Below are 20,349 nucleotides of genomic sequence, written 5' to 3' on the forward strand. Positions count from 1 at the left end.
GGAAATTCGAAAGTCAGGCCAAGCCTGTGGCCTGCTGGGAGTGCCAAGCTGAGATGCTTGTGGAATCCATCCTGATGATTCTAGGGAGGCAATGGAAGGCCATGCCTGGTGTCATGGGAGGGATACAACATACTCTACATTCTCAGATCAACACATGGTAGTAACATGTGGCTGAGAGCATCTCTCCTCAGCATCTGGGTCTCAGCAGCAGCACCTGGGAACTCTGAGCGGAATCTCAGGCCCTGCCTCAGCCCTGAGGAATCAGAATCCGCATTTGATTAAGATTCCGAATGTACTTATGGTTTGAGAAGTCCTGAGATAGAATTCGAGAAAATCAGTTGCACTTGGCTGCAACCAGTTACCCATGGAGGGAGGCCTGAGACACCTCTGAACACGGACTCCAGAGAGCTTGTTTCTGGGTAAGGGGAGAGAAGCTATGGGGGAGACAGATTTTAAGTCTGATTAGCTGGGAGTATGATATACGGATACGGTTATCAGAAAGTGAGGGCCTAGTGACATCGAGACAGAGGGGGGAAAGGGCAATAAATTTATTTAAAATAGGTTCTCTGAGAATGTGTATGCCACAGGTCCCGCTGTGGATCCTACAACATAAAGGAGCTCACTTGCTAGTTGGGGGCCCTCAGGCCGTGTCTGTGGACCAGCCAGCCCTGGCCTGCTGTCCCTGTGTTCTGCATCTGTAGCCCCTTGCCATTCTAAAAACACCTATCTTCGTGGTTTTTTTTGTTTTTTGTTTTTTTGGAATTCTCAAATTTCTTTAGTAGTCAGTGGTGGATTTTAACTATCGATTCTCATGGCACCAGACTTACTTCAAAGTTAAGCTCCTTGTCTGGGGCACCCGGGTGGATGAGTCGGTTAAGCGTCCAACTTTTCAGGTCATGATCTCATGGTTCCTGAGTATGAGCCCTGGCGTCGGGCTCGCTACCGTCAGCATGGAGCCTGCTTGGGATCCTCTGTCTCCCTCTCTCTCTGCCCCTCCCTGCCTGTGCGCTCTTGCTCTCTCAAAAATAAATAAACCTTTAAAAAGAAAAGAAGGTGCCTGGGTGGCTCAGTTGGTTGAGCATCCGACTTCAACTGAAGTCATGATCTCACGATTCGTGGGTTCGAGCTTGGCATAGGGCTCTGTGCTGACAACTCAGAGCCTGGAGCCTGCTTTGGATTCTGTGTCTCCCTCTCTCTCTGCCCCTCCCCTGCTCATTCTCTGTCTCTTTCTCAAAAATAAACGTTAAAAAAAAAATAAAGCTCCTTGTCAAAGTTCACATTCAGGAACCGGACACTGGAGCTAGAAGAGATTTTGCTGTCCTTTTAGGCGGTTTTCTCACCTGCATCAGTGAGGTCTCTTTGGGGTAGTAAGAGGAGGAAAGTGTGGCTTAGAGCCCCAGTCTGCAGCAACCCTGAGCACACTGGCAAATTCATTTTAAACATTTGCACGGACCATGCATTTTTGTATTGTTCACAAGCGTTTTCTGAAGGCAGAGGGAGTATTGCTTATGGTAGAGCGGGTACTTCCAGTACATTCGAGTAGAAAGTGCAGAAGAGGACACAGAGCAAAAGAACCACCCTCCCCCCACTCCGCCAGAGTGCATTACCCCGTCTTCTGTGTCTTTTTTTAAATTGAAGGGAAATTCACATAATGCAAAATGTGCCACTTAGAAGTAAGTGGACAATTTAGTGCCATTTAGTAGATCACAGTGTTGTGCAACAGCCCCTTCTGTCTAGTTCTAGAACCTATCGTCCAGCCCCCAAAGGAAACCCCATTCTTGCTCCCTCCAATCCCATCCCAGCCACCCCAATGTGTCTTTTTAATTCACACAATTTTCTTTCATACACAGTTGGGCTCATACTGTTTATAGAGTTTAATGTACTGTATTTTATCATTTAAAATTTCTATCACGTGCATTTCCTTGGTCTTTAAAATCTTTTCTTGGGCTTCGGTGTAATTGTAAATCCCCATGATCTTTGAGGTAGGTTTTCTTGGTGTTACCAGCTCATCTTCAGAACGAGTCCCCCAGGTGCTCCTGTACAGAATGTGGGGGCTTTGTGAGGGACAAGTTTTCATCGCAGGGGCCTTCTCCCCACCCTGTTGTGTTTCATGAACTGGACAGGTTTCCTAAGAGACTCTATGCTCTAGACCCAGCTCAGAGCCGCTCAGTCTGCCCTAATTGAGAGTGTTATCAAATGACTCCACCAAGGGAATGCAAAGTGAGTTACTCTAATTGCTCCAGAAGTATCATGTGACGTTTGGATTTCACCTTTTGGCCCTGGGAGAGAAAAATGTCACCGGCTTTAAACTGCTTCCCTCCTTAACGCATAGCTCCAGTTTTGTTTTTTTTTTTGTTTTGTTTTTGTTTTTTTTTTTTTACTGCTGGCAGAAATTGCCACTGTGAACATAGTGTATGTGTAAAAAGAGCTTACATGTGTTCGTGTGTTTTCTGATCTTTAAAAAAATAGGATGAACGAGGAGATGGGTGGGACACCTCATCTGAGATGAGACCTTATTGCCTCTGAGCACTATAATCTGGGGCAAGTTTAATAATCAGGCTGGCAGGGGCCCCAGGGTGGTTCAGTCAGTTACGTGTCTGATTCTGATTTTCAGCTCAGGTAATGATTTCGTGGTTTGTGGGATGGAGTCCCACATCGGGCTCTGCGCTGACAGCAAAGAGCCTGCTTGGGATGTGATTCTCTCTCTATTTCTCTCTCTGCCCCACCCCTGTTCACGCTTTCTCTGTCTCTCAAAGTAAAAATAAAAATAATCAGGAGCTGGGAAAGTGCAGCCTATGGGCCAAACCCAGCCCTCAGCCTTAGTTTTTGTATAGCCAGTGAGCTGAGAATGGCTTTTTACATTTTTAAAAAGTTGTTAACAAAACATAAAAACTATAAAACAGAGAATCATATGTGGCCTTCTTAAAGCCTAAACTATGTATTTTCTGGCCCTTTACAGAAATGCTGACCAGTGACCCCCAATAATTACAGTAAGAACAGCAGCAATGGAATTTTTTAGTTTATATTGAATACCAGGTAATGTTCAAAGTGCTTTACATATATTATCTCATTTAACTCTCACAGCAGTCCTCTGGGCTGGGCATGATTATCATTTTGCAGAGGAAGAAATAGGCCCAGAGAGGTTGAGTAACTTGCCCAAGGTCACACAGCCAGTAAGTGGCAGAGCTCATGTCTTGAAGCCAGGTGTCACATTCACTCTAGATCCTGTATTCTGTTACTGCCCAACCACTTCTACCTGAACGTTGTATGATTTTACTGTACTGTTGAGGTAAAAGTTAACATCCTTACCTGTGGGAGTTGAAATCATAAGGCAGCCCTTCCCAAACTGGTGAACTGCAAAATAGATTCCTCACAAAAGCCTACATTTAAAGGAGGCTCCCTGGTCAATGAAGCACGAGAAAGCCTTGTTAGGTTTCTTCACTGTAGTGCTCCATGAAGCACTATTATCCTGGTAGGAATCTCAGCCCCAGGGGGGTGGTATTCAGCTATTTACCAAACTGGTATTTTGTTGTTGTTTTTCTGTTGTTGTTGTTGTTGTTTTGTGGGGTTTTTTGCCTGTTGAAGGCACACAAATGAAACTCTTCCAGAACTATTGCTTTCCAGTAAGCGGTCAACAAGCAAGGTCACAGAGGCATTCTCAGCCCCACATTTTCCCGGCAGTATGAAAGCAACGTAATCTAGGCATTCATTTGTTCATCTCTGTCATAAATATTCTTTTTTTTCTTTCCATTTTCCTGCTGTCACATTTCTTCTCTGACCTTCCCTCTCTCTCTCTTTCTTTCTTTCTTTCTTTCTTTCTTTCTTTCTTTCCTTCCTTCCTTCCTTCCTTCCTTCCTTCCTTCCTTCCTTCCTTCCATGGGAAGTTTGGGGGAAAGATTTCCATAAAAGATGGAAAGGTAATGAAGGTTGTCCCCTTTTTAGCATCTTCTATAGCAAGTCCCTATTTAGTTTATAGGATTACCTATAGATTTGATTTGCCTGAGCTATGTAGGTTGATGCTACATAGGCAAGAATTGGCCAGCAGCTCCCTGATGGGTTATGTTTATCACAGAGCCTCTGCGTGTAGAGATACCGTTAGTGTTCATTTTGGCATGTCTTGCATGTCTTAATTTGCCAGCTCTGTCAGCTGGTCCAGGTCAGGAGGAATGTGACTTCAGAGCTTGACAATACAGGCATCAGCCAGAGAAACCACTTCACGAATACCTTTTAATTCACCAGCCATTTGCTCTTCCTTTACCACCAGGATTTTTGCAGATTTGACAGCTGCAACCAAAAGTGCACTTTCACAAAACTGGTTTCTGACTGGCATAGGGTAATGCTCTTGGTTTTCTTAATATCTTAAAATTCTTCAGTTAATTTAGAGTTCTCTTTGCAGATGTGAGAAAAAATGTTGCATAAAATAAAGCAAATATCTCATTTTGTTTGTGAATGAGTTCTAGAGCTTGTAAGATTGGAGCTGCTTGCTCTGTTAAGTCAGGAAAGAGCATTGTATGTCGTTATAAAGTCTATAGGCACAAATGAACCTAAGGCATTAATGTATTCTGAGTGTATAGATGTACCTCCATTTTTAGTTTGTGTTTCTTCAGCTGGGTCTGTGAAATAAACTGACAAAAGACAAATTAACAGAGAAAAGGCATACAAATTTATTGATTTTATGTGCATGGTGCAACACAGAAGGAATTAAATAGCCAAAGGAGCAGGGATATTTAAGAGTTTGTACCTCCTCTTAGCAGGGGAAAGAAAGGGGGCAAAGGCTACTTACAGGAGAACAAATGACTTTTAGGAAAGATAAATGAGCCCTGAGAATAGGTGGACATGAGAATTTTATGACCATTTCTGTTAGAGTGTGGTGCCAAGTTTTCATCTTCCAGAAGGGAAGGTTAGAGCCACTCCTGGATCTAGATTTATGACAGTGGGGTTCTTTCAGGCAGGATCTGCTTTTAGTCACAAAAGGGATTTCAGGAATTCAGATGCCTTCAGCTCAAAATAATTTTTGGACCAAAGCGTCATATTTTGGGGTGGCGTATCTTGATTCCCTTCTACAGTGTATTTATTGGAGTACATATCTGGAATTAGATGTGCTATTTGAGACAAGGTACTATAGATACACTAGGACAGCTTAGGCAATGCAAAAATTGCCTCTTGGAATGATAATGAACAGAATCCAATTGGTAGGGGAATTTGACACTTCAGCTTCTGAATGATGATCCAGAAAAGCACGATGTCCTCCCATTTCTTATGACTATTTAGAGGTTCTTTTTGACCTAACTACCCAGTGTTGTCAAGATAACCAGCCAGGCTAAGAGACTGTTTTGACTATCTGTGAGTGCCTACACTAGTTTTGACTAGAAAAGGATAAATATTATCCAGGCCCATCCAAATTTATCTTTCAAACACAGCCACATATACTCCTTCCTGGCAGCTAATTTCCTGCCCAAATACTTGTTTGCCATGCTCTGAAGGTGATTTAAGAATTAGAGGACATTGGGGTACCTGGGTGGCTCAGTCAGTGGTTAAGTGACCTACTTTGGCTCAGGTCATGATCTCACAGTTCATGGGTTCGAGCTCTGCTTTGGGCTCTGTGCTGACAGCTCAGAGCCTGGAGCCTGCTTCAGATTCTGTATCTCCCTCTCTCTCTGCCCCTCACCAACTTGTGTGCGCACGTGTGTGTGTGTGTGTGTGTGTGTGTACTCTCAAAAATAACAGATGTAAAAAAGAAAAAGCATCAGATGGCACTTAATGCCTTCCTCCTTTTACCTTGATCAGTTTTACTCTGTGGATGGAGGACAGCAGATGAAAAACTTGTATTTTCTGGAAGGTGCTCAGATGATGTCAAGAGAAAAGGACCCCAGTTGTTCTTCCTTTTTTCTTCTCTTGGGTCTTTTAGAGTTGAAAAGTTTATCAGAATTATTATTGACTTCCCAAGGGCTTTTGAGATTACCATTTAGCTGTCTCTCTACTGAGCTTTTGTTTTTTCTGCGAAATTCCCCATTGCTGTTTGGATGCCAGTTTCAGTAGTTCACTATTGGTCATTAGTACAGGCTCCTTAATTTCCCCTTTGATCCTGGGTTTTTTCTGCTGAATTGTATCTAGGATTGCCAAATTTAGCTCCTTGATTATGCATGAGAGTCCTCCGCTTCTCTGTTATCTTGTACTCCTCTCTCTCAGGGTAGCAACTGTGGTGACTTTCAGGCTCCGATGCCCGATTCATTCTTGCCATCAAGGCTGTCTTTGTCTCCCACTTTGCCTTCTGTCCCAGGCCAGAAGGGAATTTCCAGCACTGTCATGGATATCTCCTATGACTGACACTGAGTGCATTCTGCCTGCATTTTCCTCTCTTTAGGAGAACCCGGAGGAAGTCGCTGATGTGAAAGAGAAAGTTTTATTTTTCCCTCTTAATCTGATGTAGAAGTTGGTCTGTGATATGCAAACATTGGTAGATCTGCTTCTATTTAATTTCCGAATGGATTCAGAATCCTAGATGAGCACATTTGAAGGTTTAAAAATGTGATTTTTTTTTTGTCAAGTCCTGCCTAAATCACCAGACTCTCTGATGAAGTTTGGGGGTGTTGGTGGGGTTCAGAGCTGACGGCCAAGAAAGAATTCTTGGAGATGTCTTTGATACAGAAAGGTGATTTTATTAAAGCACGGGGACAGGACCCATGGGCAGAAAGAGCTGCACTGGGGTTGTGAGGAGTGACTGGTTATATACTATGGAGTTGGGAAGGTAGAAGCAAATGGGAAGTTTCCAAAGAGATTTCCATATGCTAAAGAAGACTCACAGGATACTGGAGGCCTAGCTATTGTCAAGCTAAGGTTGTTTTCCCTCTAGTAAGGCATTAACATTATGACAGTAGGACCTTCTGGGAGAAATGGTACAATCTGTATTTGCCTCAAGTATTTGTCAATGGGCTGCAGGTTATAAGGAAATTTAATTTTACCTGTCATTTCCTTCTTGCCTTTCTTCCTACATCACTATGGAGGGGTGATGTTAGGGCCCCCGGAAACTGAGTCTACAGATTTCTGAAGATTAGGCTAATTGTTAAGATTGCCTTTCTCTCATAATTTACTAAGATATTTGTAAACTGATGGAGACTCATGTCCTGTATGACTGTGATCTCTATCAATTAACCTTTCCTTTCCTTTCCTTTGTGTTTTGGGCAGCCAGGAGTGCCTGAGGAATATCACACAGGTCCCACCTGGGGGTGGGGATGTGCTAGCTTGTGCTTTGTCCTCAGCCTGACTCAAGCTCCCTCATCCACAGGACCAGTGGTGGTGTGGGTTATGTTCTGATCATGTACCCCAGCTCTGGGAAACAGACTTCCGTCTTGCTTCTCTACCGGTTCTCTAATAACTGTTCTTCCCAAAGCCCAGGCCTGTCCAGATTCTGTGCTTGCCTCTCTCAGAACCTGGGGGAGCTGTCACTTCTAACTGGCATCCGCAGGGCCATCTCTTGCTGCCTCCTGAGATCCTGGAATGTTGCCAGCAGCTGGATTTCCTGTGGAACATCCTTTGAACCAACTTCCTTCTGGCTGCCTACTCTGCATTTGCAATGCTTGCAACTTTCCTTGCAATGCTTTAGCACTGGGGTGCCTGGGTGGCTCAGTCAGTTAAGTGTCAGACTTTAGATCATGATCTCACTGTTCGTGAGTTCAGTCCCCACATTGGGCTCTGTGCTGACAGCTCAGAGCCTAGAACCTGCTTTGGATTCTGTGTCTCCCTCTCTCTCTCTGCCCCTCCTCTCTCTCTCTCTCTCTCTCTCTGTCTCTCTCTGTCTCTCTCTGTCTCTGTCTCTCTCAAAAATAAGTAAACATTAAAAAAATTTTTTTTAAATATTTTAACACGTGTGTGTGAATTTAAACCAAAACAGGGCAATGAAGGTTTAAAATTTGAAGTGTCTCAATTGGCAGTCCTCACCCTAAGGGTGGTTAGTTACCATTTGAAAGATTTGAATCAAAAGCTTCTAGGCCATTCATTATATTTAAATTATACCTCAATAAAATTGTTTAAAAACAAAACTAGACAAGCCTATCCTCCTGTGGCCACCTCCACACCCTCTTCAGTTATCTGTATCTGTGATCAGTACCAGATGCTCCATACTAGGACTGCATGATTGTCATCTGGAGGGCCTGTTGAAATGCAGGTTGCTGGGCCCCATTCCCAGAGTGGCTGTGTGGGGAGATCTTGGGTGGGACCTGAGAATTGGCATTATTTCTTCTTCTTCTTCTTCTTCTTCTTCTTCTTCTTCTTCTTCTTCTTCTTCCTCTTCCTCTTCCTCTTCCTCTTCCTCTTCCTCTTCCTCCTCTTCTTCCTTTCTTCCTCTTCTTCCTCTTCTTCCTCTTCTTCCTCTTCTTCTTCTTCTTTAATGTTCATTTATTTTTGAGAGAGACAGAGAGCAAGCAGGGGAAGGGCAGAGAGAGAGGGAGATACAGAATCCAAAGCAGGCTCCAGGCTCTGAGCTGTCAGCACAGAGCCCGACCCGGGACTCAAACCCACAACTATGAGATCATGACCTGAACTAAAGTCGGATGCTTAACTGACTGAGCCACCCAAGCACCCCTCTTTTTTTTTTTTTAAGTTTATTTTGAGAGAGAGACAGTGCAAGTAGGTGAGGGGCAGAGAGACAGGGAGACAGAATCCCAAGTAGGCTTCACACTGTCAGTGCAGAGCCCATCTTGGGGCTCGAACTCATGAACCATGAGATTATGACCTGAGCTGATAGCAAGAGTCGGACATTTAGCTGACTGAGCCACCCAGGTGCCCCACTTCCAGCTTTCTAAAATGTCCTATAAGCTCCCCAGGGGTTCCAATGTACAGCCAGCTCTAGAAACTACTAATCTGGTCTCTGAATGATATCCACGTAGTTTGCTTATAACAGTGTACCAACTGAAAATGTCTTGCTTCTCCTGTCCTCAAAGTTAAACATTGACAATTTAATGGCAACTAATCCTAACTTACTTTAACAACTAAAATTATTCACCTTGCATATAGGGACCCATAAGAGAAAACACGTAGAATTCTACCTACAGTGTCTTTATTTTAGAGTCTGAACCCCTTTAAAGCTCAAATGCCTGTCTGAAACCAAGTTTCTAGTTTAATGTGTAAAGATATAGGTACTCCACTGATTATTCATCTGGAGATATGTGAAACGTTGCAATTTTACGTCTTAAGCACCTTATAAAGGGTCTTGTCCTACTGCAACCTTAGACCCTGTGGAGATCTTTACTTGAAAAGCTTCATAGTTTGCCCCTAGTGCATGGTGTAAGGGAGGAAAAATAAATTTCCCTCTACCCTTCTGAGTTCTTGGCTGAGATACCCACCTTTAATAAAAAGAGATTAACAGGAGAAAACCAAATTTAATTATGTGTGTACGGGAGCCCCACAAGACAAGAAAGGCTCTCTGATAATCAGATAATTGAGGTTTACATGCCATCCTGAGCCAAGGAGAAGAAGGGGGTAAGGGTCTGGGGTTTCAAAGGCAAGGGACACAATCGGGGACACCTAAGTGGCTCAGTCAGTTAAGTGTCCAACTCTTGATTTCAACTCAGGTCATGATTTTACAGTTTGTGAGTTTGAGCCTTGCATAGGCTCTGACTGTGGAGTCTGCTTTGGACTCTTTCTCTCTTCCTTTCTCTATGCCCTTCCCTTGCTTATGTGCATTTTCGCTCCCAAAATAAATAAATGAATTTAAAAAGAAAAAGGCAAAGACAATTCACAGGAAGATGGGAAGGGCAAATGTTTGGTAAACAAATCATTATCATGCTCTTTGGAGAAGACCTTCTTTTTGTATTTTTTCAAATTTGTTTATTTTTGAGAGAGACAAAGCATGAGCGGGAGAAGGGCAGAGAGAGAGGGAGACACAGCATCCTAAGCAGACTCCAGACCCCGAGCTATCTGCAGAGAGCCTGATGCAGGGCTTGAACTCAGGAGCTGTGCGATCGTGACCTGAGCTGAAGTCAGCTACTCAAATGACTGAGCCACCCAGGTGCCCCCGGAGAAGACCTTCTTATGTTAAAAAAAAAAGAAAAACAGAAAAAAAACTGTTGTCTTTGGTAATAGCTCTCTTCCTCGTACAAGCCCCCTAACTAAATTCTTTTAGGCAGTTAAGAGAGAGGTAAAAAGCTCTTCTTGAGTTCATTGGGCCTTGATTGTCTTCAGCTCAAGGAAATCCACATGCCAGAGTGGCACATTCTGGGGTTGTCTGCCCTGGAAAAGATTAAAAAATGAGAGGACCCTAACAAGAACAGCATGCCAAGGAAGTGCAAAGACTGCCAATTTGGACATCCAAATTGATCCTTCGGGCTGGTTCCCTGCATGCAGGCTGCGCTGGCCCACTCACGAAGGCCAGACCAGAGGGAGGCACCCAGTGTAATAGGAATCATAGGGTGGGTGTGTCATCACTGAGCCAATGAGTGTGCTCAACGTGTGTCAGGGAACGACCCTTCTAGAAACATGCAGCCCTGGGCTTGAAGGTGCATCTTTTGGGGCATGATGTAGACTGTTAACATATGTGCTTATTTTCAGCAATTCAAGAAAACTTATCTAAGTTGCCTTTTTTTTTTTTTTTTGGCTTCTTTTAATCTGAAAACATTCAAAGAAGTTCATGTGCCTCTAGCTCACCCCTAGTGCAACTTCCCAACTAAACTCTGGGGTTCTACTGACACCTGCTGGCATCTCATCTATTTTATGTTGAAAACAACAAAACAAAACACTTCACCTATTTCCTTAAGTCTTTTGGCCTTAATATGCTAGGTGTGCATTATCTGGAAGACAGGAGAAAGGAGGAAAGTCCTGATGGGACTTTGTCATGCCAAGGAGGGAGATGTGTGAACAAGCCCCGAAGAGGGGCCGATAACAAAGTTCTTCCTGCCTCTCAGCTCTGCACCAGCTGCTCTGTGATCTTGGGCAAGGCCCTTGACCCTCACTTCTATCATCTCAGAAGAAGCAACAACCTCCCCCATCCCAGTGCCCTTTAGGGCTCGTGAGGATTCTGTTGGCATTTCCCCCTAACTAACGCACGAGTACTGTCACTGGACTGATGACCTCCACTCATGGAGACCTTTCAGTCACAACAAACAAGAACCTTCACCAGCATTGTATTTTCAAAAGATGGATGAAAGTTGTTTCAGCCTCCTCAAAGCCTGGTATCTCTATAATTTATTTTTAGAAACAACTACATCAGAATGCTCAGAAAAAGACAGTGAACAGTCTCGGATTGTCCACTTTTTTATCCCTGGAAACCATGGACTCTGTGTTTTGGAACACGTAACAAGCCTTCAGGTTGAGAAAATGCCTCCCAGTTAATGCCAACCAAATTATTTGTTTTTCTGTCTTCTCTTGGGAAACTGTGTGTGAGCCTGTAGTTTATTAGCCCAATAACAGGTTATTTGATAGTCCCCAGGGAATTATACTCCCATATTTAATCTGACAGAGGAAGTGAAGGCTGCTGATGAAAATAATTGAGCATTTCTTTAATGCTACTATTGCCTTTCTTCCTCATGCCTCAGGATCCTGGTTTCACCATCAGGAGGCTTTCAATGCTGTTTACGTCCTCAGGAAATAGCCTTTTCTAGTTGTGGAAGGAAATTTACCTCTCATGGCTCCTAAGTCCTTCTTTAGAAAGCCGTTAGGTATGATTGAAGCATAAAGAAGAAAGCCAAAACTCTCTATTAGATTCACATCCACCAGGATAGCTACTGTCAACATGAAAACAAAACGGAAAATAACAGGTGCCAACAAGGATGTGGAGAAATTGGAACCCCTGTTCACTGTTGGTGGGAATGTAAAATAACACAGCTGCCATGGGGAACAGAATGGTGGTTCCTCAAAAATTAAAAACAGAGGGGTGCCTGAGTGGCTCAGTAGGTCAAGCGTCCGACTCTTGGTCTCTGCTCAGGTCATGATCACGGTTTGTGAGTTTGGGCCGCACGTCAGTCTCTGCGCTGACAATGCACAGCCTGCTTGGGATTCTCTGTCCCCTCTTTCTCTGTGTCTATCCCACTTGTACTTGATCTCAAAATAAATAACTTTAAAAATTTTTTTAATGAAAAATAGAATTACTACTTGGTCCAGTAATTCCACCTCAGAGTATCCAAAAAAAATGAAAGCAGGAACTTGATGAAATATTTGTGCACCCCTGTTCATAGAAGCATCGTTTGCGATAGCCACATTAATCACAATAGCAACCCAAGTGTCCATTAGCAGGTGAATGAATACACCAAATGTGGTCTACACCTACAATGGAATATTATTCAGCCTTAAAAATGAAGGATGTTCTGTCACCTGTTGCAACCTGCCTGAGCCTTGAGGACATTATGCCAAGTGAAATAGGGCAAATTTGTCAAAGGGCAAATACTGTATGGCTCCATTTGTAAGGAGAACCTAGAATAGGCACATTCATAGGGACAGAAAGTAGAATCGTGGCTGCTAGGGTTGGGGGTGGGGAGAGGAAAACGGGGAGTTGTTTAAGGGGGAGAGAGGTTCAGTTTTGCAAGAAGAAAGAAGTTCTGGAGATGGATGGTGGTGAAGGCTACATAGCAGCATGAATGTTATTTAATGCCACCGAACTAACTGTTCCTTAAGAATGGTTAAGATGACATTTTTAATGTTGTTATTTTCTCACAGTAGATTAAAACCACACACATTTGATAGAACTCAGTCTTTACCACTGGCCTTTGCAATGACTAAATCACTAGTATTATGTTGTGCTGTCTGGCAGAATGTTCTATAATGATGGGAATGTTCTTTATATGTGCTGTCTGATATGGTAGGCACTAGCCCCACGTTGGCTTTGGAGCACTTGAAATGGGGTTAGTGAAAGGGAAGCACTGAATTTTACTTTTATGCAGTTTAAATAGCCACATGTGGCTAGTGGCTACCATACTGGACAGTGCAGATTGAATATACATCTATATTACTATCGACTCCAAATTATTTCCCCTTCCTCAGCACAAAGCTATAGCAGTCACGCTATGAACCAAAGAAGGGGAGGTACTGGCTTTTGTGGAGGCCCCAGGTCCGTTTTAACCCCCAATGTCAATTTGTTACAAAGCATGTTGCCAAGAGTGTAATTCTTTATTTTAGCAACTTGGTATGGCATTCATTGGCATCAGTTGTTGGACCCAAGGGCAGAGTTGGCCTTAATTCATAGGCTAGCCTTTTCTAGTAGAATGTCCTTAAGAGACCCAAATTCCTTTATTGCCATGCAGTCTTCACTTTTCCTTGTAAATCCATGGAGTAATGTTATGAGCTAAAACTGAGGTCCAAATCCTTAAACAGAAATTATGTAAGCACTTCACTGTTTGCTCTGGATCCCCTGGCAATCAGTACATGCTTTACTTTTTAAGGCTTTGCTGGAAAACACAGACAGGTAAGATATGTAAGAAATTCTTAGATTGAAATAGAATCACATGATAAAATTGATGAACCCCAAATGCTCTCATCTTCTAAAATGGGAATAGCTAAATATGTCATAGTGTATTGTATAATGTTGCTTAGAAATAATGAAGATTGCCAGCGGCTGAAAAAGGACTTCTATTTAAACAGGCTACAACTGGAAGGTTTAACAAGTCAATCAGGGGGCAGCGTTCCTTTGTGACAATCCAGCATTTAATGATGCTATAGATGTTACATTTATCTTCATGGAAAGAATGAAAGCTATTTATTAAAGAATAAAGTATGGCACTAGAATGAAGATTGCTCTGTGGTGGGGAGGAGATAAACAAAGCGTTTACATTATTCTTATGCAAAATGGATACAGGCTATCCAATAAAAACCACCATTTTTACCTCGTAGTTTTACTCATCAGGAATGCTTTCTCTTTCTCTTTTCAGCAATGGGTAGAAGGACTGAGATCAATCATACACAACTTCAGGGCCAACAATGTCAGTCCAATGACCTGCCTCAAAAAACAGTGAGTTTTGTTATATCACTCTTTGTTCTTGGCTGTTAAAAATCAAAAGGTCAGATTAGGACATGAAGGCTTAGTATATGGCCAGGCGGCATCTTACTTGTCTTCCCCTCCATGCTCCTGACCTTGGAGAGGAAGTTCCCAATATATATCTGTACTCTCAGGCCACTTGGCAAGGCGTGTATGATAAACCCGTAGTCCAAAACAGATGTGAAAGGAATGGTTGATGGCAGGAAGATGCTGGAACCTCAGCATCCCCTGCGGTATCCTCTAGGTAGTAGGCACTGACCTTTGTGTCTCCAGACAGAATGCTGATCGTTAGTTTTCCATGCCTAGGGAGATATGTAGTTGGATGCTGTGGTAGCTGGAGCCTCTGTTGTGTGAAACAGAATTGGGGAGTGTGGCCAAGAGAAGCACTTACAAGAGCACCCATTGCTAGGGTCAAAAAGGAGCACTGGCCCGGAGACTGTTCAGCACACAGTCAGGGATCCAAACATACTTACCCCAGCTCACTGTATCCAAAAATGCGGTGGGGGGTGAGTTGGGGGGGGGGGACGATGCACCTCACTGGTAGATTTGTAACCCCTACGAAGTTATTCCATCGGGGTGACTTGAAAGTTACTCAGGTAGAAATCCTAGCCAAAGCCAAAGTCAGGCTGTTGAAAGAGCAGCAAACAGCAGAGTGGGGCCGCCTGCCATGATAGGGCCACTGGTAGGCAGTTGTAGGTGCAGAAGGGAACTACACTGAGAAATTATGGAAATAAACCTTCACTCTCAACCTGGCCTAGCAGCAAAGGTGTGATTCCTCGGACTGTCAGGCAGGAGGAAGAGAAGTCAGCCCTTGGGGCACTTTCATCCTTACTTTTGGTCCCTTTGGCAGGTGCTTTAAGAGTATGTGCTCTTGACTAAGATCCTAGTTGGGCTGCTTAGTTGTTGGGTGACTCTTGGCAAATTCTTAGCCTTGTGCCTCACTGTGCTAATCTGTGACTGGAGATGGTCACCATAACTCATTTTACAAGATTACCTCACAGGTGCAGTGAGGTCCTGGAAAATGCCCAGCCCAGTGCCTGGCTCCCAGTCCTCCTTCATTCACTATTAGTAGTTTTGATTTATATGCCATCCCTCCTATATTCTTTCCATCATCTTAGTAAGGGGTAGTTAGTCTTATAAATACCTCTTTGTTGTGCAGCAACTTCTCCTTTTCTCCTGCAGTTGCTGTGGCATATTTTCTTAAAAATAAAGAGCCATGGTGGATATTTGATGTTACAGTTTGGGTATTGATTGAATCCAAAGGATCTGAGACTTAGAGAATGCCCACTTACACCTGAGGGACCCCAATATCCGTATCTGGACATACAATCATACCTGTCCCCAGTGGTATCATGCTCAGATCCCTTTATAGAGCTGGTGTTCATCCATCCACCAGCCACCATAAGGGTTAGCTCGTCAAGAGGTCACACCTGCCCACTTCTACAGAGAATTACCCTCTGCTGAAGGGGAGTCGCTGTGCCTGGGAGACTGTACTCCTCCCTCTTCCTGGTGGGAAGCCCATGCCTGATGATGGGCTAGCACAGGATACAAAAGGCTAGCCCCCATGCCACCAAGTCGGATGCACATCACACTCCAGAGCTCCCCATGGCATCGAGCTAAAGCCCCAGCAGAGACCACAGCTTTGTGTGACTGTTCTCCCTGCTCTTTCTGCTTCCCTCACGCCTATTGTCTTGAAAACATCAGTTGAAAAGGAGTCACTTGTGCTTCTAGGAAACTGACACAGGACAGAAACTTTACCAATTTGTCATTTTCTGCTTTTATTAGAATGTTATTGACTGGAAACAATGAGAATGTGAATTAATAGCTAAGAACAGTCTTACCATCAATGTACAAATAAACGTTGTGGGTCCCCGTGTGTCAGGAAAGCAATGAGTTGCTTCCCGTCAATTTGAGTTAATGAACTTCTCTTACTATTGGAAGTTAGGGAAGATGCCCATTCGATCTGTGCCTTGCTGCACTGGGAGCTGACTATGTGTCCTCAGGATAAGGTTGGCTGGTGTCAGCATGCAGTTGCATTTCTTACCACCTTAATAGAGATTATTTTTATTTTAATATTTTGCCAGAATTTTTTTTTAAGTTTGAGAGAGAGCAAGAGAGTGCAGGGGAGGGGCAGAGAGAGGGAGAGATAGAAACCCAAGTAGGCCCCACGCTGTCATTGAGGAGCCCAATGCAGGACTGGAACTCATGAACCATGAGATCATGACCTGAGCTGAGATCAGTTGGTTGCTTAACTGACTGAGCCACCCAGGCACACCCTTAGTAGAGATTATTAAGGATGAGGCCAGTCACCAAGTAAGTACCCACAATTTGTTTTGCTCAGTGCAAGCACCCAATTTTCTAATTCATCCAGGGTTGCTGAGAAAAGTACAGAACTCCCAGTTAAATTTAAATTTAAGACAAGTAATAGTTCTTTCGCATAAGCATATCCTGTGCAGTATTTGGAACATACTTGTAAAAAACATTATTATTTTTCTGAAGTTCTAATTTAACTGAGAGTCTTGTATTTGTATTTGCTAATTGTAACAGCCATAAATTCATCTCACAGTGTATTATTGTCTCTGACCTTCAGAATAAATGTTCTTTGTTTGAATGAACTTTCTTTTAAAGTTCTTACCTGGATTGAAGTATTCCTCTTAAGAAACATTAAAACAGTGTTGTTACCGTTGTTTTCCAGCTGGATGAAATTGGCATTTATGACCAACACAAATGGTAAAATTCCAGTTAGGAGGTAAGTCGATCATTCCTGTCTGTATTTCATACCCTGGGTCGACCCTCATGATACCAGACCAAAGAGAGAGCCCTTCACAAGTGATTGTTAAATGCTTTCACTAAAGATATTTCTAGAAGCTTATTTTAAATCACTCCATCAAACGCTGTGTTCAGTTTGTAAAAATCATTTGTGGATGTAAACTTGCATTTTTCCTCACAATGGGTAGCATTAACTCTGCTTTGATGAAGAACGTCCGAAGATGTATCAGTATTCTTTGTATCTTCAAACAAGTGGGCTTTGAGGATTTTAATGTCTTTCGTCTACTTGCCCTAAGCAACCATTTGCTAAAATTAAAGAAGTTGTATTGTGCACCTGTAGCAGAAGTGTATATAGACTGTGTCTTCAGAAGTGTGGTGCCTCTGGACAGTGCTGCTTGTTCTGGGCCTTGCTGTTCCTCTGGTGGCCAGAGGGAAGGGGGAGGTAGACTCCTTTGGCTTCTTGCCACTTGATCTCTAGGTGTACCATTGCTGACACCACACACTCTTCAGAACTGTCACTTTATCCCCTCACTCTGCCCAAGTTAACAGTGACAATGAAAAAACAATGGCAGTAAAGCCTGAAAGGAATCAAGAAGGAAGGAAAAAAAATGAAAACATGAACAAGATGTGTCTTCCACATGGGTTCTTTAATACTTAAGCTGGTATGTTTCTCCCTCTGAGGATTCCTCATGCTTCCCTCTTTTCTGCCTCTCTACTCTCTCTCTGGTGTTAGGATTTGCTAATGGTCTGTGGGTACACCCGGAAGCTCTTGAGATGGCAGCAATAGGGATTATTTACCAAACTCCCCTGGTATCTTTTTGGCTGGCATTTGTGTAAGCACTTCATGGAAATTTCTGAAGCTGGAGTGGGCATCATCTGTCCACATGAAACCAGGAGTGTGTTTGGATTCATAAGCCCAAGCCCACAGCCTGAATTAGTCCCGGGTTTCCCGGATACCAACCCATTCTTCTAGGATTCTCCAGACTTAGGTTGATGTTGACTTCCTCTCTGGATACCACTTTAGCAAAGAAGCCAACAGAAACAGCAACAAATAAAAACCAGAGCTACTAGGTAGAATCTTGTCTTAGAACTGCCCTATCTTTCAGAGATGAAGTGAACAGGTCCCCAGCTGCATCGCATTTGAGCAAGCACATTTGAGCAGTGGCTTGCTGATCACACTTAGCCATTTCTGACTTTTCTCCATCTCCTTCTCTGCCAGGCACTTCATTCTGCCTTGACATTTCTGTTCTGTTTCCCCATGAGGTTATCACTATACTCTCTCAAAATCGTTCTTTTCGCGTTTAACAGAACTGTCCTAGAAGTCATCATTTTTCTTAATTCTGTGTTCGGTAACAGCCCATGTGACACGACAGAAATATCAATGAGGAAATTAAAAGCATATGAATCATAAGACCATGGACAGTATTTTTACTTAACCTTTTATTGAGAGCTTACCAAGTTGTAGACCTTACACATGTGTTATGGTCTTTACAAATCAAGATGTAGGATTCTCTGCTTTTTGTTAACTTACTAGCAAATCAATTTTGTGTCTACTCTAGAAAAAAGTAGACCTTAAAACAAAAACAAAAAACCCAGTTAGCACCCTTGATTGATAATTGTTGGCAAAGATACTTTACACTGATCTTTATTTCACTTAAAATCCTTTGCTCTGCAGGGCACTTGGGTGGCTCAGTCAGTTAAGCATCCAACTTCAGCTTAGGTCATGATCTCATGTCCCGTGTGTTCAAGCCCTGCGTCAGGCTCTGTGCTGACAGCTCAGAGCCTGGAGCCTGCTTCAGATTCTGTGTCTCCCTCTCTGTCTCTGCCCCTCCCCTGCTCACACTCTGTGTCTCACGCTCTTAAAAATAAATATAAAACAAAAAATTTAAAATCCTTTGCTCTGTTGAGCAATAGCAGGACAATTATTTTAATGTATCCCAGCATCCTACAGCTAAGTACATTTTTCTTTAAAATTTTTCTTTAAACTTAGCACAGACAGCAGTGTGAATAGAAATGTATATTGGATCTGTTTTTACATGCTTTACTGTCCTGCTTTCTCTTCCAAGATAAGGTTCAGGAAATGGACGAAGTAGAAACACATAGATTGCAATCAAAGCACTTCTAACTAGCAATTCTGGTTTCATTTATACGTATCCTACTAATCAAGCCATTGTTAGACAAGATTGGAAGTCTTTTATGATTTCAAAGATCTTTATCTAGCATGTTCACATGCAAAATTATTACCATCCTTATGTCGTTTTCTTTAGCTCTCTTTGACATGAACTCTTTGGTGCCTGCCAGTATTAACAGGTGTTTGACACAAGACATCTGTTATTTGGGGGCAGTTTGTTAAAGTTGATGGAGAATTGATAGCAAGCCAGAAAAAAGCGGTAAGTCTTCTGGTAGATGAGCTGCCAAGGGCTAGGTGGAAAGTGTTCTGAATGTTTTAATGGATATGAAGAGTAAACACTTTTAAAATGTCATTTTATCACTATCATTCTGGAGTTCCTAAAATGGAAACTATTACTATAGTGTGCATGCTGTTAAAAAGGGTCTGGCTTCATAGTCGTTACATAGCTTGGGAATGGCCCCTGCTCTTGAGTATTAACCAAAATATAATATCCAGGAAGTTGCAGGAATGATTAATGAAGAAAGTCTTAACTCTTTATCTCCCTCTTTTCTTTCTATGTACATAAACTTGCACAGTCTGCTTTTCTCTCAAACCTACAAACTCCTACTCAATTTATCTTCTCACCTAGACCAAGGCTTTTGAAAATCACTCTTTTCTTTGCCATTTCTTATTCCTTGTAACCTGGAGTTGGAACCAATGGCTAGAGTCGGGAAATAGTAGCCAGACAAAAATTATGGGCTGTGGCAGGAAGTAGTCTTAAAAGAGATCGTTGTGTTAAAGAGGCAGTCTGAGAGCCTCAGGTATGATCATGGTAGCCCAACTCCTATGTAATCTGTACATGTCCTGAAGTCCTAGTTTTTCAACAAAGTTAGTAGGATTCTGCTGAGGCTTCACTCCATGAGTCTGACCTGAGTGTTTCAAAAAATGGTGTTAAAACCATGGAATGGATTGTAGGCCCATTGAGGACAAAGAAAGAGTGAGACTCCCTTGGTTTTTTCAGGATCATTTCTGTCTTTATCACCTGTAAAGGCTGGTTTCATTTATATGTACATGAACATGGAATTGAACCAGGACTCTAATAGGACTGGGCTCCACTCAAGGTTATTTGCTTTTGTAGCATTTCCTTTGGGGAAGGTGGTTTATTATCATTCAACAAAAACTCATTGAGTATCTGTTAGCCATGAAGCACTAACCTGTATTCTGTGGGTGTGAGGCTATATATAAGAGTTGAATAAATCACAGTCCTTTCTAAATACTCTCCTACGAAATGCCTATGATGGTATGTAAAAATGTCCCCAGGTTGTGATAAATGTGTTTCTTGCAGGACCCTGTTAAAGGGTATTCTGCTGGGCCTCTAATGTAACCGGAAACTCTAAGAATTCACCTTTGTGCCACAACCCACCCCCCCAGCTTACCTCTGAGTGAATCCATTTTAAGGCCCAAGGCTGATTCTGATAGCTGCCTGAAGCAAAGGCAATAAAGGCACTTT

The 20,349-nt window shown here is 42.8% G+C and overlaps 1 protein-coding gene across 8 annotated transcripts in view; it reads left to right on the forward strand.

Annotated features, from left to right (window-relative positions):
- The window catches only part of PLCB4 (phospholipase C beta 4), a 388,300-nt gene that overhangs the window by 258,615 nt on the left and 109,336 nt on the right, over positions 1–20,349 (forward strand). For all 8 annotated transcript variants that reach the window (XM_042931605.1, XM_042931606.1, XM_042931609.1 and 5 more), the window contains 2 exons: positions 13,854–13,933; positions 16,656–16,709. In XM_042931605.1, the coding sequence (XP_042787539.1) occupies positions 13,854–13,933; positions 16,656–16,709 (134 nt within the window). The remainder of the gene's footprint in view (positions 1–13,853; positions 13,934–16,655; positions 16,710–20,349) is intronic.

Source organism: Panthera leo, chromosome A3 (assembly GCF_018350215.1).
Source record: "Panthera leo isolate Ple1 chromosome A3, P.leo_Ple1_pat1.1, whole genome shotgun sequence".
Classification (NCBI taxonomy): Eukaryota; Metazoa; Chordata; class Mammalia; order Carnivora; family Felidae; genus Panthera; species Panthera leo.